The 26,741-nt window shown below is 37.1% G+C and overlaps 1 protein-coding gene across 2 annotated transcripts in view; it reads left to right on the forward strand.

The window, feature by feature from the left end:
• Positions 1-26,481, forward strand: part of NDFIP1 (Nedd4 family interacting protein 1) — a 53,775-nt gene extending 27,294 nt beyond the window's left edge. Inside the window, exons 2-8 of one of the 2 annotated variants that reach the window (XM_079918408.1) lie at positions 2,638-2,725; positions 6,445-6,575; positions 9,697-9,784; positions 10,757-10,881; positions 12,819-12,885; positions 16,029-16,134; positions 22,402-26,472. In XM_079918408.1, the coding sequence (XP_079774534.1) occupies positions 2,638-2,725; positions 6,445-6,575; positions 9,697-9,784; positions 10,757-10,881; positions 12,819-12,885; positions 16,029-16,132 (603 nt within the window). In that variant the 3' untranslated portion in view covers positions 16,133-16,134; positions 22,402-26,472. Of the gene's footprint in view, positions 1-2,637; positions 2,726-6,444; positions 6,576-9,696; positions 9,785-10,756; positions 10,882-12,818; positions 12,886-16,028; positions 16,135-22,401 lie in introns of both variants that reach the window. The other variant, XM_079918409.1, reaches the window with a different exon arrangement.
• Positions 26,482-26,741: the final 260 nt, after the last annotated feature.

Raw genomic sequence — 26,741 nt, forward strand, 5'->3', positions numbered from 1 at the left:
CAGAGCCAAATTAATGGCAATAGATGCCCCCAAAGTGTAAAAAGATGTATAGTTAGGGCTTCTGTTATATAACAAGTTACTATTCACACAGATGGTGGTCACTAAATACTTCTTGAAGGTGATTGCCTCTTTCCCTCCCACATCATAGTGTTTCATTTTAAACACCTTTCTTGGTGGAGCCTAAATTTATCACCAGCATTATAGAAAACACCAGAGTTGGGAACCCTGTAGAGTGAGGTCCTGGGATCATCCCAGTATGTGGGGAGCCTCCATAATCATAGTGGGTGTTTTTTGTTGGTTATGTTTTTTCAGTTAGAAATAATATTAGTATGATTAATGACTAATTATTAATAATAATATGATTCTGAAGTGGTGAATTTTAATGGAGTAAAAATTTTCATCTGGAAATGTTTCTTTTTTCCTCATCAAAGAGAAAATGGGGGTTTCTGAGCCAATTGGAATTTCTTTGCTTTGTTATCTGTTACCCTGGTGTGGAATGATCAAATTTCACATTTCCAGGTTGCTAGGAGACAGGCAACCTATCTTGTAGATACAGGCATTAAAACTCCATTATGCTTTATTTCTTAGAATTCTGTATTTCTTAGAATTCTCATGCTTTCTTTCTAAAACCTAAATTATGCAGAGGTAACATGATTATTTGACCAAGCTCAGGAGATGAAAGAATTATCAAATCAAAAGTATCAAGCTGGAAAAAAACAATATCAAGCAGGGTTTAAATAAAGAACATGACTGGCTACAGTAAGTTAAGGCAACATTCTTGAAAGTGAGTCTGTATTTGCCTCTGCTTTTGCTGCTGACTCCTTTTGCTGCTTTTTGCAACTTTTTTTTTGCTGCTTTTTTGTACTTTTTGCAGCACACAAGAGTGGTTAGGTAGGAGTAGGCTGAGAATACCCTGTCTAGAGAGCTACAGATGATGTTAAAAGTATTCCAAGTGAACGTGGCCCCAGGAACTCTATTTAAATAATTTACTGATTTGGTCTCCCAGGAACATTTGGATTTACTGTAGCTATTTTGTCCTTTCCTTTCTTTTGAAAGGAAAATTCATCTTATGTTACAATGCACTTATTTTGGGAATGCCTTAGGTTTAACATTAGATAACTAGGGTTCAAAAAAATGTGCCCAGATGGTAGATGTTGATGAAAATTTGGGAGAAGAATTCATTTGAAGTTGAATGCTTGGCAGTATTAATCAGAAAGGTTTTGTTGGCTTCCGATTTTGAATAGCATAGAGATTGGAGGCTGAGATATTACTTTAATACCTACTTCATGTTAGGACAGGTCAGGCTTTTCTCTTTTTCTGTTTCAATTCAGGATAGAGTTCTTTGCAGCAGTTGGTTTAGAGGGGTTTGTATTTTACAACTGGCTCAATTGGCTCTATATATCTTGATGTTACACAGCTGGGACGCAGACCCCCAAGTCAGTTACACTGATAAATGCTCTGTTAGTACTTTACAGATTGACTCCCATTCTCAGCCACTTCATCTTTTTTTTAATGTTTTTAATTTTTTCTTTAAAATTCCTTTGTAAAATATAGACACAGAAAGCTACATAAATCATATATATTTATATAACATTTACTAAACATTAATGGAGTTGACATTCACAAAACCAGCACCCAGACCAGGTAATAATACTTCCATCACCTCTGAAGCATATTCCCATCTGCCCATCAATAGACTGACTCTTAGCCAGTTCATCTTTTAAATGAGCTGTAGTCGTGACAGTGGAAAAATTAAATCACATGTCTTTGTTTATGAAGATGAGTTGCATAGACTATATAGACTGGCAGTGGTAGGAAGACACTTTCAGTGTCAGTTATCTAAAGTAACTGGAGCTGTAGATTTGACTAGTGAGAAAGTTACTGAGATATGGAAGAGGAAGATGTATTGACAGAGGTTATATGTAGAATTAGGTGGAATTTTATGTTTTTGTAAATATCTCAATTATTTAAGATATAATTTCTATGCACAAACTGGATATAATGGTAAACTTTGGTTTTACTGTGATTTGTCTTTGCCTTAACAGATTGTTATTATTAGATTATTTTTCTAATGGAAAAAATTAAGTGATAAATGTTCATTACAAGAAATTAGAACATACATATACACAAGGAAAAAATCCCCTCTAATTGCATCTCCTGAGATAACCAGTGTAAACTGTAGATGTTTATCTTTATAGACCTGCTTTCCATCACATATCTGTCTTTCAAAACCAAGTTATATGATTCATACGGTTTGGTAAACTTAGCTTTTTTCGTGTAACAGTACAGCACGAGTATCTGTTCAAGTCATCGAATTTTCTTCATTTTCATTTTTGTGGTTACTTAGTAATCCTTTGTGAGATGAACTGTAGTTTATTTAATAAGTCCCCAATGATTGGTATTTAGGTTGTTCCTAATTTTTGCTGCAATAGCATTTATGGCTACCTTTTTTGCCTCTGTCTGATTACTTCCTTAGGATAAACTCCTGGGAGTAGAATAATTCGCAAAGGATTTGCTCATTTTAAGGCTTTTGAAACACATTGCACAATAGCTTTCCAGAAAGGCTATTCCAGTTTTCAGGTTTTCCTCTGTCTAATTGGCTTTATGATTGCATTAAAATATGAAATTTTTATTTAGTTGCAGAATGAAGAAGAGCCTGGAGAGCCGGAACAAGCTGCAGGGGACGCTCCTCCACCTTATAGCAGCATCTCTGCAGAGAGTGCAGGTAGGTAACAGGGTGAGGTGGCTGCTGAGCTCTTGAAATGCATCAGCCAGAGGCTTTTGTCTGCTATGTATTTGTTGGTGTTTGTGTTTGCTTCAGCTTTCCTTAAGAAATCTTTGACATCAGTTTTAGTTTGTAGTCTGTGGTGAAAAAAAGTCACTGTTCTGAAAAACAGATAAAACCCCATTCCAATGTGGCTTTCTTACGGAACTCAGTTTCATCCCAAGAGACTCTTAATATAAAGGAGGTAGAATTCAGGAACCAGGTGATCACCTGTTTTTTCTGTTGCTGTTCTTTTTGTAGTTTGCTCATTAGTTGTTTGCCTTTTTTTTTTTAAACCAAATTCTGTTGTTTTAATCATTTTTTTTTTTTTAGATGTTGGGGGTAGGAATTTATTAATTAATTAATTTATTTTTGCTGTGTTGGGTCTTCGTTTCTGTGCGAGGGCTTTCTCTAGTTGTGGCGAGCGGGGGCCACTCTTCATCGCGGTGCGCGGGCCTCTCACTATCACGGCCTCTCTTGTTGCGGAGCACAGGCTCCAGACGGCGCAGGCTCAGTAGTTGTGGCTCACGGGCCTAGTTGCTCTGCGGCATGTGGGATCCTCCCAGACCAGGGCTCGAACCCGTGTCCCCTGCATTAGCAGGCAGATTCTCAACCACTGCGCCACCAGGGAAGCCCCCTGTTTTGCTTTTTGATTCTAGTACCTGTGACCTGGAATATAGTATGTTAGATTTCTTTTATGCTAATAAATTCTTAATAAAAAAACTAGAAGTCTCCCAGCTCTTTCATTTTGTTTCTCATAGTTTAAAACCATCCTTAATTAACCTTTCGTCTTCCCATCTTATACCAGATTATCTTTATAATTTGCACACGCATGTTTAGAAGGGGTGGGGGAGAAGAAAGAAAATTGCAGTAGTTCAGGACTTTTGGTAATTAGATCTTTATGATAACCAGTTCTACTTTAATTACTGAAAATTGACCAGTTTTGATGGAACCTCTTCCATATTCTCTGAAACAATTGTGGCAGAGTGGCAAGTACATGGCTGATGGTTAGAAATAAGAGTGGTGCACACATGTTGGCAGGGGGATAAAAGGCACAAGTCACTATTTTGTATACTCACTTTACCTGTTTTAATTTGTGGTGTATAAATTTGGACAGTCTAACAAATATTGGATTTTTGTTTGTTTTGAATGTATTAAATAAAATGGAAAAGATTGTCGTTAAACTTTTCATGGAAACTTAAAATTATGTGAGGTGTCTATATTGATGGATCCCATTTTTTAAAACTCTGTTGAAATAGGGAAATAAAAATGTTCTTGATTTCCCTCAACTTAAGGTAGTAAGGGCAGTTCCCTGGTGGCCTAGTAGTTAGGATTCCGGGCTTTCACTGTTGCGGCCTGGGCTCCTTCCCTGGTCGGGGAACCCAAGATCACGCAAGCTGCGTGGCGCAGCCAAAAAAAAAAGTTTTCCTTAAGGTAGTAGGTATCAGTTTTGTTCATGTATTCAGAATTACTGTGGCTGTGGGCGAATGCAGATTGTACCCTTCAATTTGTAAATTAACTTTTAAATTAAAAGTAAAAAGAAATTTTTAAGGAAATTATATATACAGTGTTTTATATACACATACATGCATGTATATATGTATGTGTATGTGTAATGTATGTAAAATAGTTATTTTGACATAGAGAAAAACAAATTTCTTGAATTGGATTAGGTGGCAGCTTTAGTTTCAGTAACACATTTTCCTAATTTTCGTCTAAAACCTTTGATATTTTATTTTTCCCATTTAGATAGATGGGCGTTCCATCTGGAATTGTTTTTTCTGTGTAGTGTGAGGTAGTGGTCAAGGTTGTTCTTCCATATGGATATCCATTTGGTCCCACACCATTTATTGAAAAGACCATTCATTCTTCTTCCACTGCTGTAATGTCACCTTTGTCATAAATCAAGTGAGTGTGTGTGTGTGTGTGTGTGTGTGCGCGCGCGCGCGCCTGTTTTCTGGACTAAATATTCTGTCCTTAGGTCTATTTATTCATCTTTGTGCCTGTGCTTAACTTTCTTAATTCCAGAACTTTATAATCTTGATATCTGGTAATTAGGTCCTTTAGCCTTTGTGTTCTTCAAGATTTCCTTGATACTTCTTGGCTTTTTGTATTTTTATTTACATTTCAGAATCAGTTTGCCAATTTCCATAAAACGGATGAAACAAACAAAAATTCTGCTGGAAGTTTAGTTGGGATGGCATTGAATCTGTGTATCAATTAACATCTTTATAATGTTGCATCTTCCAGTCTATGTTAAATCCCTCCCATTTATTAAGATCTTCTTTAATTTCTCTCAATAATATTTTGTGAGTTTCAACATAGAGATAATTAGATTTATTCCTAGGTATTGGTGTATTTTGGTGCTGTTATAAAAGGTCCGTGTATAATTTTATTTTCTCTTTGTTGCTGGCATATGAAAATACAGTTGATGGTTTATATTAACTATATGTTCAGAGACTTTCCTAAATTCATATATTAATTCTAATAGTTTGTAGATACTCTTGGATTTTCTACATATGTAACTATGTCATCCATGGTTAAGGATAGATTTCTTCTTTTCCAATCCTTATGTCTTACATTTTCTTTTCTTTCCATATTGTATCAACTAGTAGTACCTCTAAGATAATGTTTGATTAGAAGTGGGAATGGTGGGCCATTTTTGTCTGATTCTCTAATCTTAGGGGAGAAAGCTTTTAATAATTTACCATTAATTATGATATTTACTCTAGATTTTTCATAGAGATTTGTGAGAAGGTTAAGGAATCATAGTTTTCTTTTACAGTATTCCTAATTTACTAAGTTTTTTTGTTATTAATAGGTATGTTATCAATGCTTTTTCTGCCCATGTGAAGACAGAATTTTTCTCCTTTTTTCTGTTAATGAGGTGAATTCTATTGATTGATAATTTCAGTAATATACTACAGTAAAATTAGAAGTTAGTTATAATTAACCAAAGAGAAAAAAGAAAAGAAAAATGTTAATCTTGATGAAGTATAGGAATTTTTTCAGAATTCTTAAGTGTTTTCAAAAATTGTATAGAAATTTAATCCATTTGTAAATAGAACTTTTCTAATAATACATATTGAATCTTTTATAATAGAAGTCAGTGAAAATGAAGATGCAGTATTAGAAAGAAGGAATGCAAGATTTCACACAAATAAATAATGGTTCTGTAACTGAACCTGTAATTACCTAATTACCTTAGGCATGTCACAGAAAACAATACATGGCAAAAATAATGTGAAAGAATCAAAAGGGCCAAAATCTGTGAGAAATGACTTTTAACTTTTTTTCAAGTTTATTTCATGTTTATAAATGGGAGGACACCATGGTACAGATTTCCAAACACACAGGTGAATTATTTTTAGTTTAATTTTACCTTATTCCATTATTAATATTACATGCCTTTTGTGAACACACCACATAAACAGCCAAAAAAAAGTGTTCAGAAGCACTTGGGAGGGCAAAGTGAATGTGGAATTTAGATCATTGAAAAGTGGATACATTTAAAAATCATTCCCAGTCTTATGTTCATCTTTAAACACCTTTTGATTCAATTATTCTGTATGTACTGTTAGAGGAATGGCTGGTTTTTGTTTGCCAGAGTTAGCAGAAATCCTCTTTTTCCTCATTTCAACTAATCTTCAGATTATTATGACTTCCTTTTTATTCTGCAGCATATTTTGACTACAAAGATGAGTCTGGGTTTCCAAAGCCCCCATCTTACAATGTGGCTACCACACTGCCCAGTTATGATGAAGCTGAGAGAACCAAAGCTGAAGCTACTATCCCTTTGGTTCCTGGAAGAGTAAGTCCAACTTACCATGTTACTTGGTGCTGGTTTATGGGAATTAAGTTCTTTGCATTATCCACTTTGTGATATTACTTACGATTAAATTGATGAGTAAAAGTACAGCTAGTGTTTAAAAGCAGATACATTTTCTTTTGGGATAATAAACTCTTATCTTTTCCTGAAAATGATGAGGTAAAAGATACAAATGAGCAGAAAAATCACTAGTCAAGCCAGCTCATTTTCCCTATATCTCTCCTACTGCCATCACTTTCTCAAGTCTCCTGGCATGGCTGAAACATCTTGGAGCAGGGGCTGATTTAGGAAATACACCAACTTTGCCTTGATTCTGCACACTGAATATTTTGGTGTTAGGTAGATAGCTGCTAGGGAGTCTATGGAGAGAATAAATAAGTGGAACTTCATAGAATTAAACTCAGAAGGGCTCTAACAATCATCTAGATGAACCCCATGCCACCAGCGGTCCAGATCATGCCATCTGTGGAGGCACAGTGAATTCAGATCCCATCTGGCCTGATGTTAATTCATGGGAGTGGGGGTGGGGTGTGATGAAAGCCCATGGAGAATTTTGGACACTCTTGGTTCGTGATGTCAGGCCTATAAGTGATACAGTTGTGTTTTCATAAATATTCATTCAGGTTGAAGCTGATGCAGGTGGGGCCTTGGGTGAGATATTGAGAGAAAGGAAAGCAGGATCCAGTCCCCATAAATGTGGGGCAATCAAGGCTCCAGACCCTAGGCCTGACAGGAAACTAGAGTAAAAGATAAGAACAAGAACAGAAATTTGGTCTGGGCAGTGCAATGACACAAGCCCCAGAAGTTCGGGCCTTAGGATAGTAGACTGTTCGCAGATCATATTTATACTATGAGGGGTGAAATTCATAAAACCACTGCTGGGCAGAAGTAATAGTTTACAAGCCTAGTCTAGGCTGATTCTACCTGGTGAAATGCATTCACTTCTTGTAGGTGCTGGGGAGAAACTAAGACCCCTCATGCAGCTCACTCTCTAAAGACAAAACAGTCTTAATATAGTTACCATGTATTGGAAGCAAACAACGTGGTTGGTACAGTGCTTGATGCTTACATGTATTTTGTATGTTGTTTCCAGTCTTCACAATAACTTTGCAAGGTAGAGATTATATTATCCCTATTTTACAAATGCAAAAATTGAGGCCCAGAGAGATTAAATAATTTGCCCAAAGTCATATAGCTAATAAGTAGCATAGGTGAGTCAAACCCAGATATTCTAGACTCCAAAGTCCTTGTATGTACTCTCCAGACCTCTTGGATTATGGTAACTGTCCCATGAAATAGACCAGGAGATTAGCTCTGATTAATCACAGAACTCTTTAGAATGCTTTTGTACACATTTAAGAACTTCTTAAGGGGCTCTTTTATTCAGCCAACACGTATAGAACACTTTTTTATATAATGTGCTATGTATTTTGCAGTGGATAGGTGGAAGGCTTTGTATAAAGCAATGCTCCTGCCATACAAGAGCTTAAAATGCAGCTGGGGAAAAGGCCCACGAAGACCTATATCTAAGGAACAGCACAAGAGCAGTGAGCGTTAAGAACTGTGACTTTAACTTTGTGATCACGGGGAAGATGGGATTTGAAGTGGGCCCCGATTTTTGATGGATAAGAACATTCCAGAAGGAAAAGCTCAGAAAGCAGATGTGAATCAGCCAGGTGCAGGGCAGGTTCTGTGGTTGTAGTAATTGGTTTTGCTTGAGCAAAGAGTTCGTGACCAGAACCGTAGGTTATAGAATCTTCTGAATGCTAGGCTGAGGCATTTAGACTTACACGTAGGTCACACAGAATCTTTCAGAGTTTTTAAGCATGAGTATGATAAGACAAGTATGGTGTTTTAGAAACATTAACCTGGCAACAGTTTGTAGGAGGAATCCTGGTAGTAGAGATACCAAGGACAGAAAGAACAGCTAGAAGGCATTTGTAATATGATTAGGCATTACTTCCATGTATTTTTGTAGTACATCTTTGAGTAGTTATGCAAAAAACAGAATTACTTTCTAATTTGGCAAAGCCTATTTATCCTACTAGTATGCATTTATAATACTAGCTATTTCGTATTTTTAAAAAGATAAAACGAATACATTCTTATATAAATTTCAAACAATAGAGGAAAGGTGTTAAATTAGATGAAAGCTGCCACTGCCACTTCTTCTTCAGTTCCCATCCCCCAGGGGAGCCAGTTGGCAGCTTGTTGTGAATTTCCCAGTCCTTTTTCTGTGTAGGGCAAGTTTTGGTTCTCCCTAAAGTTTTTTTTTTTTTTTCATTTGAGGAACCCTCATTGTACTGTGTACAAGTCTACCACTTTTACTTTTAAGCGTATATTCATTTATTTTTCAATATCTCAACACTTATCTACAATTAGTTGAAAAGGTAAGTTGCATATGTTGGTGTCATTGTTGGTCAAGATCATCTTCCTTCTAGACTTGCAACACTGTGTTTTCAGGTTAGGATGGAAAGGATCCTATCTGCCGACAAGATTGGAAGTGAGGTTGTTTCAGACCTATGTACCAATATAAATAAATGGTTATGGAGCAGTGGGCAGCGCTGTTAGACTCTTCACGTATGATTACACTATCTTCTTCCACCGCTCCACCCCACCCCACCCCAAGTCAGTCTCATAAAGCACTTGAGCTAGTCAATGGTATCTTCTTAATAGGCCCAGGATTACGAATATTCTGGGCTAAACAGGCCCTGGATTGCTGATATTCTAGAATTTAAGCCAAATGTGTAAGAAAAATTTCTTTTTCTTTTCTTTATGTATATATTTCTTTTCTTTATATTTATATATATATAAAAGGAAGAGTGAACAGTTCTTTGTGAACTTCATAATTTTTGAAGTGTATTGTTGAACTTGGGTTATAAAGTGAAAAATTCCTTTCACTGAGAAAAATTATATCTTTTACTTATAAGACAAATGAAAATTTTAACATATAGTTAAAGCCTTAATGCTCCTAGTTTTGAATTGAGCCGAAGCAGTATATTTTCTCATTGGAACTCACTTTCGTCCCTTTCTCTGTTTTTCTTGATGTCTTTCCTTTGCCTTGAAATAATTTATTGTGAATTTACCTTTTCTTTTCATTTAGGATGAGGATTTTGTGGGTCGGGATGATTTTGATGATCCTGACCAGATGAGGATAGGAAACGATGGGATTTTCATGTTAACTTTTTTCAGTAAGTATATACACACAGCAGAGCCACTTCCCACAAACCAGAGTGCTTTGGATTATGAGTGAATATGACTGAATTAAAAGAACTAGTTGAGTTAATACATTATATTTATTACATATATTTAATACATTATATTTATTTTAATACATTTTATTTAATATATTACATTATATTTGATGCCTTTTCCTGAGATGTTCAGAGCTTAGTACACTTTTAATATCCTTTCTCTTTGTCTTTTATTTCTGTGAATACCTATGCAAAATGTAATTAAAGCAGTTTTGGGGGATGCTTCATTTTTACATGATCTAATAAGCTTCAGTTTTGCAATCTTCAAGGCCCCTTAGCATTCCTCCTACTCATTCCTGACCGTGGAATAGGAATTAAATGCCTTCGATGAATTTTATTTTACAAGCTTCTATTTTCTAATACATCAAAGTCAGCCCGATTTTTCCCCCTTGATGTTATTTTGCATTTAGGTTTCCATATGCCTGACTTGGAAGTGAGCAACAATTTCTTTAATTTACTGTATTAAAAAGATATGAAGCAAATGCAGTGCTTTTAGAGGTGACGTGTTACATAAGCTGTCAAAATTCATAGAAGCAGGAGGTGAATGACTTGAATCAGATTATTGGCGGGCACTAATTTAATGTTCAAATAATGTTTATTTACTCAGGTGTAACACATACAGTAAAGGGCACAAGTCATAAGTATTCAGTGTGGTGATATTAAGGCATTTTTGAAAGCGTATATAGCAGTAGATGTAATAATATAACACCTGATATCCAGAGACTGTGTTTTCTTGTTTGCTTTTGGGAGGAAGACAGAGGATGGATGTTTTGGGGAAGTGGGATAAGGGTTTTGGAGGGTGGGCTAAGCCATTTAAGCAGAAGCAAGTACAGAGGGCACCCTTAGGGCACTCTTGCTTCTTGGGTAACAGGACATGTCTGACCTCTTTTTTTCTCTTGGCTTTTACAGTGGCATTCCTCTTTAACTGGATTGGGTTTTTCCTGTCTTTTTGCCTGACCACTTCAGCTGCAGGAAGGTATGGGGCCATTTCAGGATTTGGTCTCTCTCTAATTAAGTGGATCCTGATTGTCAGGGTAAGTTGTGCAACAGTAATGATAGTCTGTAGAGAAGCAATAAGTAGAATAATTTTGAATATTTGATTTTTTTTTATCTGCTTTTTGGAATCACTTAAAAATGATTTTTGATTTGTCTTTGTTCTGGTTTCATGAAATTGAACCTAGATCAGTTGCAGTTGGTTCATGCACCCAAGTTTTGTAGTCAAATCTAGTGAATATTGGTGGTCCAAGGGCATCCATCTATCCTTGTTCACCAGCTGCTTTCTCTGTTTTTAATGTTTGTAATGTGATAATACATGTATTTGTTCTGAAATTAGTTGTTTTTATAATAAAAGAAAGACTGTCACCTCTCTGGTATCTCATCAAAAGCAGACATTCCTCTCATTAATGCTACTGAAGTTTTAGTCTTTCTTCTCTCCTTCCCTCTCTTCTTTTCTCCCTCCTTCCTCCCTCCTATCCTTCCTTCCAGGATTGGTTATCAGTAGCATCATTGGTTACGCCATAATGTTTGGAGAGCCAAAACTGTTTAACTGTTTAACAAGCCCTACTCCATTAGGGGCCCTTATCTCTAAGGTAAATTAGAGAGAGATCTTCAGTGATGTAGGAGTTACCAGTTAGTTAGAATTGCATGAAGTTAATTTAAAGTTGTAAAATATCTAGTCTCTTAAAGTGTCCTCTGATTTCGGATAGGTTTACTGCCATGGTTAACTTTATATATAAAACCAATGTGTTTATCATAAATTGACATTAACTAATTAATGAGTGTTGACTGAGCATTGGAGTTTTTCAAAGTTATTTATTCTAAAGGAATTGTTAACGTTTTTAGAATTCCAGGTTCCTTAGAGAATCTGATAAAAGTTACATGCTTTTCTCCTAGATGGCTAATGTGTACTCACCTAAAACATGGACTTTAAGTTAAGAAATCAAGCCCTAAAGAGGTTTTTCATTCTTTCTCTATAAACCTTGTTATTTTATTAAGAAATAAAATACTGTATTTAATGCTCAAACTGTGCTAAAGTCCATACTGTGTAAAGCCTCCAATAGAAACAAGATCAAATTAGTTACCAATCTTTTTATTTTTACTAAACTTTTAACTGAATTGAATGAATCAGCTTGTATTAGTTAGGATGGCTTTTTGAGTAACAGAAAACCTAGCTCAAAATGGCTTAGAAAACAATGGGGAAACTTTATTTCCAGTGAAAATAAGTCCTGACATGGAGGTTAGTTAAATGTTTCACTGACATCATCGAGGACAGCTGACGGTCTGCTCAACATGTTAGTATAGCTGCTCCACCCTCAGGGTTAAGATGGCCAAGGCAGTTTCACGCATCACGTCAGAAACACAACAGTGTTCAACAGAAGAAAGGGAACTATTTCTTCTCCTCCTTTTCTTCTTAAGAGCTAGGAAACCTTCTCAGCAGCCCTCAGTTCCATTGGCCAGAATAACATTATGTGCTAGTCCCTGGCAAAGGAATGTGATCATCATGATGTATGTGACAAAAGTTTTCCAAGGTCAAGACATGGCTGGAGGCATAGGAACAAAATCAGGGATCATTAGAAAAGAGATCAGATAGTTGGGTTTGGCACTGGGTAAGCAAAATGAAAGTTATCATCAAGACATATTTCTACAAGGGAAAATAACGTGGGCAAAAAAAAAAAAATTTTTTTTTAAAAACAAGCAGATTTGAGCACTTTCAAAACAAGGCGTATGTAAAGCTGAAAGCTATCATATTTCAAGATTGCTTTTCCATGAAAGAAAATATGTTTGCGTATATCATAATCATTTCAGATCTGTACTGTATAAAATACTTTCACTAACTTCTTAGAAATTTTTGTAAGAACTAAATGAATAGCATTAGTGTACAAGATAAAATCTTGTGTTTTGTAAACTCTTAAGCTAAAATGTGAAATTATATCTGCTGAGGTGCTCTGAAGTATTTTGCTTTATTTTTCAGTTTTCCACTTACTTCCCTGGATATTTTGATGGTCAGTACTGGCTCTGGTGGGTGTTCCTGGTTTTAGGTAAGTGCTCTTAACAAAGACAAAGGAGAGGAAAGATTATGTTAAATTTTAGAAGTAAAATTACTTTTGTTAAGCCCTCATCTCACTTACTATACAGTAATATATTAGCAATAGTAAGTATAATTTTTAAAATATTTCAAGGATTAGGCTCTTGTCACCATCAGAGTAATATAAATGTTCATAGAACGTCTCTTAGTGGTGATAAATTTCTCTTAACCCATCCATATACACTTCTCACATTTCCTGTGTAGCCAGAGGGGCACACTGATAAGATAACTTTATAGTCCGTAGATCTGTTTTCCCCTTGTGAGTTATTGCCGCAAAGCATTCACAAGCTCAACCCCAAATTGCTTATAGGTATATTGTAACCAGCTGAACTACTCATGAGTCTATGTGGCCTATATTCAGTTGGATCTATCGGTAGAAAACAGAAAATGTATAACCTTACTAGACATAACTTCTGGAAGAACCGCCAGAAGTTATGTCTAGTAAGAATTGGGGTTCCAGAATTCTTTAGTTTGCTGTTGTTGCGAATAAGAATTATTTTGTGATGAGAGGGAGGAATTTTTTAAAAAAAAATATACCAGCCATTTCAGGTTGTTGGTCTTCAGATTATACTTATTACTCTAAATTTTTATTTTAAAATCTTTTCTTCCAAGATATCTTAAAGCAAAGAAATGAGCAGTGTGGTGAATACTGTTGGTTTCCTCATTGTAGAGAAAATACATATGATACAGTAACAGACCATCATCACTGCTGTCATTTCTACAATAGCAGAGACATCCTGTAGCTGCTAAAGATGGTATAATTGCCTCACTCTGCTTCTGTGACATCATTTTCTCCTATCCTAACATTTCTCCTGTTTCAGGCCTTTTTGTTGTCTCCTTGATTAGGATCCTTTGTTCCAGGGCTGCTAATGGGTCTGGCTAGCACAGTGTAGAACCCATGCCTGACAGGTGCTTAATATATTCAGGACCTACCTGTTTTACCCAGGGTAATAGAGCCATGTATTGCTGACCCTAAATTTTACTTAGAAAATACAAGTCATCCATGATGCCATCCCCCACCTCCCCAGTAGCATCATCTGCTCTACTATTGGTCATTGGCATTCCAAGGAAAGAGAGAGAGTGATTTTTACCCCTTCCCTTGATTACTGAGAAACTTTTTTTAAAAGTGACCTACAGGAGAGTTACTTTAGAGGAGTAGTTCCTTGACTTGCTTATTCTCTAAACTGTACCTTTAAGAGAAAGTCTGACTCCTCATCTTCCCCCAAGCCGCCTAAAGTCCAAGCAAATCCTGAATAGACCAAAGAAGAGTCATTAAGCATAATTTTAGGTTGATTGTTGACAGCGTTGATAATTTAAAGAAATTTAATGGGCTGATTTCCTTCATATATTAAAGTTTCATGGGAGATGAATTTATAGTACTTTGTAATTCATCATTCTTGCTATCTTACTGCTTACTGATAAGCAAAAAGTAGTGAGACTTGGGATGTACTTAGTGTATTTGGATCCAGTGTTTGGGTCATTTTTGGAACCCCTTGCAGAGAGAACTTTTTTTTTTTTTTTTTTTTTTCCTGCAGAGAACAGGTCTGTACAAAGTTCTCAAGCTGGCAGCTCATAAGCTATAGCTAGCCTGCAGTTGTGGTTTGTATGTTCCACAGTTATTTTCAGAAGTTTTTTGTTGTTGTTGTTTTTGCGGTATGCGGGCCTCTCACTGTTGCGGCCTCTCCCGTTGCAGAGCACAGGCTCTGGACGTGCAGGCTCAGGGGCCATGGCTCACGGGCCTAGCCGCTCCGCGGCATGTGGGATCTTCCCGGACTGGGGCACGAACCCGTGTCCCCTGCATCGGCAGGCGGACTCTCAACCACTGTGCCACCAGGGAAGCCCCAAGAAGTTTTTTTTTTATTATTATTAGTTGTCTTCGCATGAAAATCAAGAATTTTCATATAAAATACCTGCATTTTTTAACCTTTCAAAATTGAAATGTCTAGCAAAACTGACCTATATTCATTCCCACATGGCACCCATCCTTTGACTGGAGCTGGCTTGTTGATTTTGGTGCCAAAAGGATGATGTTGTGCTCAGTGCTGATGATTCTTGGTTACTGCCAAAAATCATTTCCATTTGAGTACAGAGTCTTCTACTCCTTGAGTATATTTTAAAATGTATCCAAAAGAAAGTGATTGCTTAGAGCTGGGGAGATGGGAGGAGGGTAGGAAATGGAGAATGGCTCCTTAGTGGGTACAGGATATTTTTAGGGGCGACAGAGTTCTAAAATTGGATTATAGTTTTAACTGACTAAAAGCCAGTGAATCGTACACATTAAATGGGTAAACTTTATGGTGTGTAAATTATATCTCCATAAAGGTGTTTAAAAAAAATGTGTCTAAGACTCAGGGACCATCTCTGGAGGAGGAGGGCCGGGAGTATGTGAGCTACCATTGGAGGGGGCTCGTCACCTTCCCCGCTGACTCCTAAATTAAGAGTAGAGAAATACAGTTGAGAATATGAGAATTGCTGTAAAGGTAAGGGGAGCCTGACATCTAGTGGACAACATTATGTACTGTCTTTGGAAAAAAAGAAGCCCACAGCAAGAAAGGATGGAATTTTTTTTTTTGAGAAAAACAGTTTATAACCTCTCTAAAAAGAGTATATTATCTTGGAATACTTTTTTGGAACTCAGAAGGTAGCTTTTGGGAATTACCTGGTGGTCCAGTGGTTAGGATTCCACCCTTTCACTGCTGTGGTGGCAGGTTCCGTCCCTCGTTGGGGAACTAAGATCCCTGGAGCCGTGGGGCAAGGCCAGAGTCGGGGCAGGGGAGAGAAGGTAGGGTTTGCTAATGCTTCTCAATGAGGCTTCCAAATGTAAATGTTTGGCCCCGTCTTATTTTTGTTTCCTTTTTAGACCACTTAGATTCTGAATGTGCAAGAGAGACTTTGTCTTGGCTCTTGAGATTATGTATTCTCATTGAGAAGTGGAAAATTTGGTGTGGAAATCCTTTGGAAATTTTAGAGGCAATTGTGTTTTGATAGTTTTTAGCAGAAAAATGATGAAGTATTGGTATCAGAAGGGATATTTCTGGGGAGTGGACTTAATATGGGAATTATAAACTCATTCTTGACTTCTCTTTTTTAAATTAGGCTTTCTCCTGTTTCTCAGAGGATTTATCAATTATGCAAAAGTCCGGAAGATGCCAGAAACTTTCTCAAATCTCCCCAGGACCAGAGTTCTCTTTATTTATTAAAGGTATTAAAGAAAAAAACTTTATTGTAGTCCCAGTGTAATCATGTGATGCATTGCAGATGACTATTCAGGTTTAGAGTAGAGTGTACACCCTGCGGTAGGGGATATGGAGAAGGTAAGGAAGCCTTGTCTTTTAGTTTCTAGTTTAGTAAGGGGTGTTTCTATGAAAAAAACTATTAAAAAAGGCAAGTTAGAAAAACTGCCGAAGGAGAAAACATTATCTCATGTTTAGACAATGCAGAAGAGGCTCGACTGGGACTCAGGGTCCTAGATCTTTGAATCGTGAATCCCAAAGCCACAGCTGCCTGCAGTTTTACCGGTTCCAGAGGACTGTAGCGAGAAGGAGCCTCTCAGGCCTGATCACTCAGCTCAGTTATGTGGGGCCCTAAACCCCAGAGCTGACAGGACCATGAGTACTTTAGGAACTCCTTTTGCCTGGCCACTGACAAGCCCATCAAGGCTTCCGTCTTCTCAGGTTAGTCAGAGAGGCTTTGCTGATCCCTTTTCTTCAGGTTCCCATCCTAATGTTACCATTCTGGTGGTAGTGTCAAACCCCAGGAAAGGAAGGGGAGGAAAGGGCCTTTTCCCTTGCCTAGAACAGGAGGACTAAGCCTTGCCGAGGCTCTTTGGTTCACCCGTGGTTTTCCCCAGAGGCTGACTCCATCTTACATCACTAGCTACAAAAAGGAGGAGTTAGGGAATCTTGGGAAAGAGTACACCAGAGAGAGGCCTCTGGTTACAAGATCTAACCTTCGTGGAGTTGACTCTTTGTTACTTAAGACTGTTGAGGACAGGTGGGACCAGGCTGGTTGAAGGCCTCAAGCAAGGATTTGTGAAGGTTGTAGCAGTTGAGATAAACCTGAAATGATAGGTAGGAAGTGTAAATGATCGTGGAAATTGTTGGGTGGGGAAGCATTTCAGAGTCACCTAAGGCCAAGCATTGAATAGGAATAGAGGCAGAGAAGTTACGGAGCTGGCTTAAGGGACAGCAATGTGATTGTAGCATAAAGGAGTGTTGAGGATTAAGGCTGGAAAGCCAGGCTGAGAAAGTGTTCTCAAATATCTTGAGCACTAAGCCCGTTTGCGCTGGAAGTGTTGAACTCATAGAGCAGCCCTTTAAACCCAGTGATGTGTTGGCTCAACACAAGGCTGACTCCATGTGAACATCAGTTTGTTCTGTATTTGCTGTTGGGTTATCATAGTTTATGTAAGTAATCATATGCTAAGAGTGTAGTTCTCAGTTTTGAAGATTTGCGGTGATCTTAGCATGCAGAGTAGAGTTCTCAGTTTTGAAGATTCGTGGTGGTCTCAGAATATATGCTTCTAGAAAAGAAAGTACCGTATTTAATTTGCCAGGTGGTGAGATGGTATTGAAAGTTTTTAAGCAACAGAATAATGTGATGAGAACTACTTAAATGAAACAAAAATTTTTTCAAGCATGGCATAATAGTAATAACTAATGTTTGTCAACTTTTTGATATATCAGATACTGTACTAAGCACTTTACATGTATAATTAAATGTTCTTACATAAGTAACAAAGGTTACAGTGACAGATAAGCTCAGATACATGCATGGTAGAGTATATTCATAAGGCATTTCTTACAAAAGTTAAAGAAAGCATGGAAAGAACTTAGGTTCTGTTGGTTAAAGTCAGTTTCTTCAAAGGAGCGTGGACTTTTATTTGAGAGATAACTTTAGCCATTAAGAGTACCACTTGTGTGTATGATTTTTTTTTTTTTAAAGAAAGGGAATGTTTTGTTGCATGTTTAAAATGTCCTGAGTGGTGTGTCCTGAATTTGAATTCAGTTACACAGTCTGGGCACAGATGGACACTGACACCACTGGCCTAGGTCCTAATGCCTGTGATGTGCCTGTGTTTGTGTCTGGGACATCCTAACTTTAAGAGGCTTGTCAGATATTTTGTGTGGTTTTATTGTAGTTAACCATTGTCATCTTTTTTCTTCCTCTACATATCTGATTATAATTTGTAGTTACTTCTAAGCCCTAGGTTTAACTCTTACCTACCATAGATTCAAAAGTTAATTCTTGGGCTTCCCTGGTGGCGCAGTGGTTGAGAGTCCGCCTGCCGATGCAGGGGACACGGGTTCGTGCCCTGGTCCGGAAGGTCGCACGTGCTGCGAAGCGGCTGGGCCCGTGAGCCATGGCCCCTGAGCCTGTGCGTCCGGAGCCTGTGCTCCGCAACGGGAGAGGCCACAACAGTGAGAGGCCCACATACCGCAAAAAAAAAAAAAAAGTTAATTCTTTGGGGTCGCCACAGTTCTTCTTAGGATGAATGCTTGAAATCACCTGCAGATTTCCCCTAATCCATTGGTGCCCAACATATCCTGAGGGGACAGATTCCTCCTGCCCTCCCTCCCTCCCTCCCTTTCTTCCTTCCTTCACAGATTCTATAGGTCTAGTCTAATGGCTTTGACTTTCTAAATGGAATGAGGCCACACGCTGTCTGTTCTCTTCATTCTTCAGTTAGAAGGCAATTTCAGGCTTTATTAGAGGATGCATACATTCTTGCTTCTAATACATGACAGGTTGACATGACAATACAGGTTGAGAGAAAGCCTGAACTTCTCAGTTTTCCTGTATTGTTAGGGACTTGGAGGGTTTTTTTGTTTATAAAATTTGTTATTATTGTTTTGATTTTCTAAAACTTCTGAAATGCTTTATGGGTATATTCTAAATGTAAAACAAAGCATCTTTAGGGTTATGAGTTGAAGTAGGCAGCCCTTAGTTAAGTAATAATGCTGTTGGAGGGGTAAAAGGATATTATAGACTTGGTGTTCTCTGTATTTTGGAGCCAGAGGCCTTACAGTGCTTTAGGCATTGTCAGACTTAGAGGTATATGAATAAAGTTCCCCAGTGGAGGGCATAGTAGGGTTTCTTTGCTTTCCTGTCTGACTTTGATATCCTAGTTGATTTGAAATTGTCCCAGACATGCCCAGAGGATTCAGAGCTCCAAATTAGGGGTTTAGGGACTTACAGCAGCATTTAGAATTTTAATAACTTCCTTACTAACTTTCAGTATCCCCAGAGGGAACCCAAAAAGCTGTAATATCTCATGGGACTGAATTTCCTTTGTCCATTTGACAGGGGTAAGAACTGTCCATCCAGATCCAAAAGTAGAATGTTTTCTTTCTCTAGTTCAGAGGAAATTTAGTTTAATTTAGTTTGAAGATGTACTAGAAAACCATCATGTAAGGTGTGAAGATTTTCTTTTCTTTCACCAAGACCTTTTACTTTCTTTACTGGAGGTATCACTAGTTAAAAGCTAGCTGTGGGCTTCCTTTTTGCCAGAAAGCCACAGGTAGGGAATTTCTAAAATAACTTTGCCATAGAGAAAAATAACTCAATTCCCGTGCTAAGATCTGGCACTGTACTAGAAAAAAGTGTAAGAATAGTGACTTTTCTATTTAGGCTGCGCAAAATATAGTACACACACACACACACCGTGAAGTGACCTCAAAAGGCCTTCTTTCTAACCAGCCAAAGTAGATATTACAAGAGTTGAACACTAAAGCTCACGTACTACTATCATAGGGCAACTCTCAGGTTCCCTTTCAGAACTTATTTATAAGCTTATAAAGGAAATTTGGGTTCCTGCCTCACAGCAAAAAAAGCCAGAAGGAACTGCTAGAGCTGGGCACAGTGGCAGCAAGAAGTGTGTGACTGTGAGGAAGCAGGAAAAACAAAATGTTCCTTCTATGTTGTTTAAAAAGAAACAGATACCTTTTAGAAACGTCTTTATCTGAAATGGTCAAAAATGTAAAATGTCCATACTTTATCTTATTTACCAATGAACTGGAAAATAAATTTTTATGGAGTACCACTTCTTTTGATGCTGCCAGATAATTGAGGAGCTAGTTATAGTAACCGTAAGGTGGTAACACAGTTAACTGATAATCTAACACTACTGCAAAAGCACTTGTATATGTGAAGTATAATGGATCTTAAATTTGTTACTTTAACCACATCTGAAATAGGAGGGAAGAAAATTTGTAAGCCCTCGCGGCATTAATGAGATAGGGCCCTTCATAATTAAATAGTGATTGCTGTGACCTGGTGAGCTATACATATGAGGCATCAGATATCTTCTTAACTTTTTTCCACGTAGTGATAAGTGTTTTCATTTCCTTTTTTCTATAACCTTCCCCCTCCTTCTTAATACGTCTTTATTTTTAATTCACCTCAAGTTAGTTTCACTTATTTGGACTGTGTTGTAAAGTAGCAAGATAGTAGAAAATGTTTCCAGGGGAATTTTTGCTTAAAAAAAAAAAAATCACACAGTGTCCTAGAAGAAATTGTTGTCTTCCTCTTGAAATTAAATGATCTGTAGGCTGTTGGATTCCTTTTGTTTCTGAAGTGATCTAATCTAAAGTTTAGTAATGATAGCCACAGTCCCTAAAACGTGGCATTCCATCACTGTTTTTGTAACAGCTTGTGAGTCAAGTTGATCAGAACAGGCCTCTGGGTCTTAGAGAGCAGTGAGTGCCTCTCTAGCAATCTTTTTCATTTGGAATTTGTATGGTGATTGAGATCACCCATTAGTAACCTATCTAGGACCTCTTAATGGATTTTTTTTTTAATATTATAGTTGATTTACAATGTTGTGTTAGTTTCAGGTGTACAGCAAAGTGATTCAGTTATACATATTCATACATCTGTTCTTTTTCAGATTCTTTTCCCATATAGGTTATTACAGAATATTGAGTAGTGTTCCCTGTGCTGTACAGTAGGTAGGACCTCTTAATGCATTTTTAATGTTTGTTGGGTGGCTCTGACTTTGAGGGATCTATTAAAACTAATTTGCCTCCGTGGAAGCAGCATGAACTAAAGAAAGTGGCCAGGTGAACTGTATCTGAACTGTATCTCATATTCTTGCAAAACTCTAGTGTTTTGACTTTATAGTAATCATTCTATCAGTTTTTATCTGTTAATGGAAAGTGGTAAAACTGAATTTACTTAGGCTTGTAGTGAGTGTAGCTAGCTAGCCTCATTGAAAAATCTCTATTTGACATCTGTCTACCAATTTTCTTTTTGGTTCTACTTGCCCTTCATGATTCCTTATATTCTTGTGTCTTTGTCCCTGCACATTCTGAAGTCTCCATGAAGAAAAGTTGCTCTTACGTCAATATCATTGGTTTACTTCAAATCAAAACACCAGTGTTAGTGAATTTGGGTTTTGGGAAATATTAAGTGTTCAAAAAGAACATGTTGATTTCCTCCAGTGTTGTAGCTTTTCTGCATCTTGCCAGCCTTTTAAAGACGTATACAGTAGTCTAATTAGAAAAGATACAGAAGGGCTGCTTGTGGCTTTTACAGTAATTTGGAAAGATGGAAAAGTGAGCTAGGGGCCTATGTATGAGCCCATCCAACTCTCTTCCGGTATAGGGTATCACAGTGTAGTTTCTCAATAAATATTTGTTAAGCTGTTAATATATCTCTTTAGAGTATTTTTTTTAGCAGTAATATAGGGAGTTATTTGTATTTTTTCCATTATTTCCATGAGAACCAAACCAATTTATATGCCAAAACAAAAGTGCCTTAGAGTATTAGATGAAAACTGCATTTAACAAAATAGATGGACATCATTTTGAGAGTATTTATTTTAGTCATGTATATTGCTTTTTAAAAATTGGGGCTATATACAGTCCCCCCACCCCGAGATACATGCCCCAAAATACAGTCACTTTTTTTCTAATTGATTGGAAAAAGTACTTGTGGTACCTGTGAGTTTATAGTTGTTTCCTAACTTTGCCCTGCTTCAAGTATAGACTGATATCACTGGCATCCTTATTGGAAATCTTCCTCGTGTGAGATTTGGCAGAATTGGCAGGGTAAACAGCTTCGAGTGTGTGTGGAAAATTACCTATGCATTTGGATTCTACTGTGTCTTTGTCCCCAAATTTCAGTCATTGCTGTTGAGGTTAAGTGTAGGATGAAGTGCTACTTGAATTCTGTTCTTTTGTTAGGAGGTTTAGAGAGAGAGAGAGAGAGAGAGAGAGAGACCCCTGACCTCATGGGTTTTAAGAAAGCATTCAAGTTCTCTCTAGTTCTACAGTCCTTTATAACTTTAAGAACCAAAAATGTAACGTTTATTGAATACTATGATGTCAGTGTATAGTAATCTTAAAGCTATGTAAAAATGTACTTCTTGTGTCTCCAGACATCCTGCCTTCTTTTGTGACTACATCCTTCTTTTAGCCAAAATAACAACTTAACCAGAGTTTCAATATTCAATATCCTTCTCTGGCAGATGTTTTCTGGCAGAGGCCTTCCTGCATTTATGAATTCTCTCCCAAGAAGCAAGAGAACACCTGCAGGAAGTGAATCAAGAGGCGGAACACAGAGGAATAATCACCTGCTTTAAAAAAATAAAGTACTGTTGACAAAGATCATTTCTCTCTATTTGTTCCTAGATGTAAAATTTTAATAGTTAATGCAAAATTCTGTAATCATTGAATCATTAGTGGTTAATGTTTGAAAAAGCTCTCGCAATCAAGTCTGTGGTGTACTAATAATGCCTTATCTATTTGTAGTCATTTTAAATAGCATGAGCCTTGTCCCTGTAGTCAGTAGGGGGCAATCTTGCTTTATTCATCCTCCATCTCAAAATGAATTTGGAATTAAATATTTTAGTGTAAGATATGTACAATGCTGGCCATTTAAAAAAGGGGTTTTCTCAAAAGTATAACTTTTGTTATGACTGCATTTCTGCACATAATCCATTTTGCTGTTAAAATTAATCTAGAAATTTATTTAATTGTACTGTGAACACCTAGAAACAAAATCATAGTGCAAAATACATTTAAGGTGTGGTCAAGAATATGTTCTTAATTGGTAAATGATAAGCATTAATTTTTTATAGTCTGTATTCTAATTTTGCTGTACCTTATTCTGTTGTGTACCTAAGGGATTGTAAAGGTGTTATCACTGTATAAAATAGAAAGGACAAGGACAAATGCAGCATAATTACTAATAAAATGCAATTGGTGATACTTTCTGTGATTAGAATCCCTACCCCTTTTTTTTCTTTTTCTTTTGTCTCCTGATGATTAGGCCAGGGGCTAGGAGTAGGGAGGGGATTAGGTACTAGGAGCAAAGAAAGAATTAGCTTGGAACTTTTGAGATGATCCCTAACATACTGTACTACTTGCTTTTACAATGTGTTAGCAGAGACCAATGTGTTATAGTGTAGAGTGATGTGCTTTCTACCAAGTGGTATTCACCCTGGTTTGGTATGTTAAAGCTGTAAATACAACAGAACATTAATAAACGTCTCTTGTGTAGCAACTTTTGCTGTGGATTAGTGTTTAATATCTTGGTTTGCACTTGTTAATTGCTAAGGCAGTTTTTTCTGATCTTCATATAGATTCATACAGAATCATTCAGTAAACAAAAAAGAAATTGGTCTTGGGCCAATTTTTCAGCAGGGGAAGTTTCTTTCATATCATACTCAATATATTCCTTAAAATATATTAGTTCTTCAAAAGATAATGGGTTAAAATAGGGAGGAATTGTAGAGCTCTTAAATCATTCTGGAATTCCCAATTATGCTTCATTTTTTAGACATAATCTCAGATAATTTATTTCCAATGTTTTCTGCGTGTTCCCTGCATTTGCCCTTTTTCTCAGGTGAACACAGCCAACTGGTTTAAGTCCTATGAGCATCCAGTTGAAGCTAAAAATGTCTCATTCCTCCTGATTTCTATTTTTGTCTCAATTGTGTTAAATTTAGAGACCAGTGGTTCTTACAATATCAGTCATTTGATATTTTCCACCTCTTCCACTTATTCAAAATATGAAGAAAAAAATGTAGCAAGATGGTCCAATAACTACACAAACCAGCACTAGCTTGGTATGATACCTGCAGATATTCATTTATCTGCTGCATGTGAACATCCAGGATCAGCTTAGGAAGTCTGTTCAGGGGTGTCAGTATGTAGTGCACAGAAATGTATATTATTTGAAAACCAAGCAGGAAAACAGTGCCTCCTGGATCAACGTTTCAGTGATCATTCATTCTAACTCGTTTATTGATTACTATAAGTAATAGTATAGTATGTTTCTGTTTAAAAGTTATATTTTACAATAGATTAGTGGGGCAGGGTTTGAAAGTCTCTGAAGATTTTTTATATTTTGAATTAGATTATACCAACAATGTAGTTTGGAGGAGTTTATAGCCTATCGTGTTCTATGTTTCAGAACGAAGATCTCTCTAAACAGTCTGAATAAATTTGGACATGTACAACAGAGAGAACTATTTAAATTATCTTACAGGACCAAATAGAGGGGCCCTAAATCACATGAACTAAAACATTGTAGTCTCACTTTGTGTTTATTCTTTAGGTCCTGTGCCTTATTTGGCTTTGTATATTTGAGGACTGAAATATCTGGAATTCTTATTTCTGCATATTTGGTGGTCCTTAAGACTCTGTCATATGTAAACCTACAGTTTGCTTTGCTTTAAAATTAATTAGGAAGGTGATTTCTCTCCTTTTAATGTTCTAAAGATTAAAGTCTTTGTAGATATACAAAGTTGGTACCATATGTTACCTAGAGGCCTTACTGTTAGGGTGGAAATGTTTATCCTGCACTGTTACTTTTTATTTTTGTCTTTCATTCTTTTCTGTCTCCCTTTGGTAGGTTCATTATTAAGAATAACCCTTTCAGATAAAGGAGGAGTGTTTAAATTATTTGAAAGGGGATACTGAGGAACCACTGTTATTTGCGTAAGGTTATGGAATAAACTGGCTTTGACCTTGGGCTAGGGGACAATTGGATCTCATCCATGACTACAGAGGTAGGTCCCTCATGTCTCTTAACTTGTTGCTGCCATTTGGAATGATACAAACTAAGCAATCTGACTTGAGCTGTGTCCCACTGTGAGTCATTTGTAACCCAGATGAAATTTCTTTTCACCTTCATTATATTCTTATACTATGTTTAAGGGAAGAAATAACTCCTGAAAGGGAGTTTCAGGGCCAAGTGATAGTTCAAGTTAAGTGGTTGCCTGAGGTGGCAGGGTTCTAGGTGAGAATCAGGAAAAATATACACAGCAAATGGAGTGTTGGCCTCAGCTTTGAGTCCAACCCTACCACCTCTTCTGGATGTCTGACCTTCTTGAAGGGTTGGAATAGTAGATGTTGAAAAATCACTTGGTCCTGACGATGCTGGTAAAACACCGATGATCAAATTTTAACTTAAAACATGCCAAGAACAGACATAGAACTGTACGTTATGTACAGTATGAGGGAATAATTTATGAAAAAGCAGTGTGGCCCCTACTACCTACCTGAATCTGGTTCTTGGTGAAACCTCAGTGATGAATACAGGAAAATCATGTGCAAGATGTAGCTTAATAATTTTCAGGTTCTGCTGATGTTTTTTAGCTCTTTAGATTTTCACCTTTTCAGGCTTTCTGAAGATGATTTGAAGGGTGATGAGAGGCCTAACAAAATGCACACATGCTTCTGTAGATGGTGTGTGGGTTTAAAAAAATCTTGTTTCGCATATCTTTAAGCCTAAATAGCATTTATAAAGTCTGTAGGCCGATAAGGTGGATGGAGTGAGAGCGTTTGCTAAACCACCAATACTAAAGGTAGGTACTCGAGGTTTAACGTTCCCTTTGCATACACTGTACGCTTTTGTACAGTGGATGGTTGTACTCATTTAGAGCACCCACAGAAAGTGCTCTGTGACAGGGAACTTCTGTGTATTGGTTCTCTGTAGGCTCTGCTGCTAAAATGGAGGACATCTCAGAGAAAGACACCAAGAATTCTTGAAGGGGAGGATAAGTTCAGGTTGAGCGTAAAAGACTTTCAGGAGGAAAAGAGTTACAGAAACTAATTTTGTGTCATTCTAAAAAGGGGCTCTTTTATTACCCAGTTTACTCCTTACAACTTTCTTACTTACAACTTTATGGCCTATAGAAAGACCTGCTCTTTGGACAACCTAAATGGAGAGCTGTCCTCCTGAAGGACAGTTTCTCTGACTAGAAATTGGAAATAGTCCTATCTACTGCCTGGCATTTTGATCCCCTCAGCCCTCCAGTTATTCTCAGAATTTGTCACTTGTAGAATAGATACATTACTCAAGTTTTGGTTTGATGCCTGTTTTGCTGAAAAGTCTTGTTTTTTCTTTACCAAAAAGCATTGTGTTCTGATTTTGAGAGTTTTAAGTCAATTGGCAGATTAATAAGATGTAAACTGAAATGCAAATCTGTTAAACCTGAGTATAGAATATATGAAATAAAGAGAATTCGCTTGCATTTATGCAGGATTTCATCCAGGTCAGAAACTGAGATGTAGTTGTATGAAACAGACATCTCCCAACCCTGCTTTGTATGTTGTTCATCCTGCTCTAAAGTGAATAGTTGTTATCATTTATGTGAGAAATGAAATGTTTCATAAGCTTTTTCCCATCCATATGTGATTGCAGGTTAATAGACAGCAAAACAGAGAAAAAATGGTTTCCTTAAATCTTACAAAGATTAGTGCTGGAGTGCTGAGAAGACGGTATTCATTGTTATTCATTAGTTGACTGGAAGGTTCATCATTGGGTCAAAAACCTAAAAAAAAACCGTCTCAAATAGAG

This window comes from Stenella coeruleoalba (assembly GCF_951394435.1).
Source record: "Stenella coeruleoalba genome assembly, chromosome: 3".
NCBI lineage: Eukaryota > Metazoa > Chordata > Mammalia > Artiodactyla > Delphinidae > Stenella > Stenella coeruleoalba.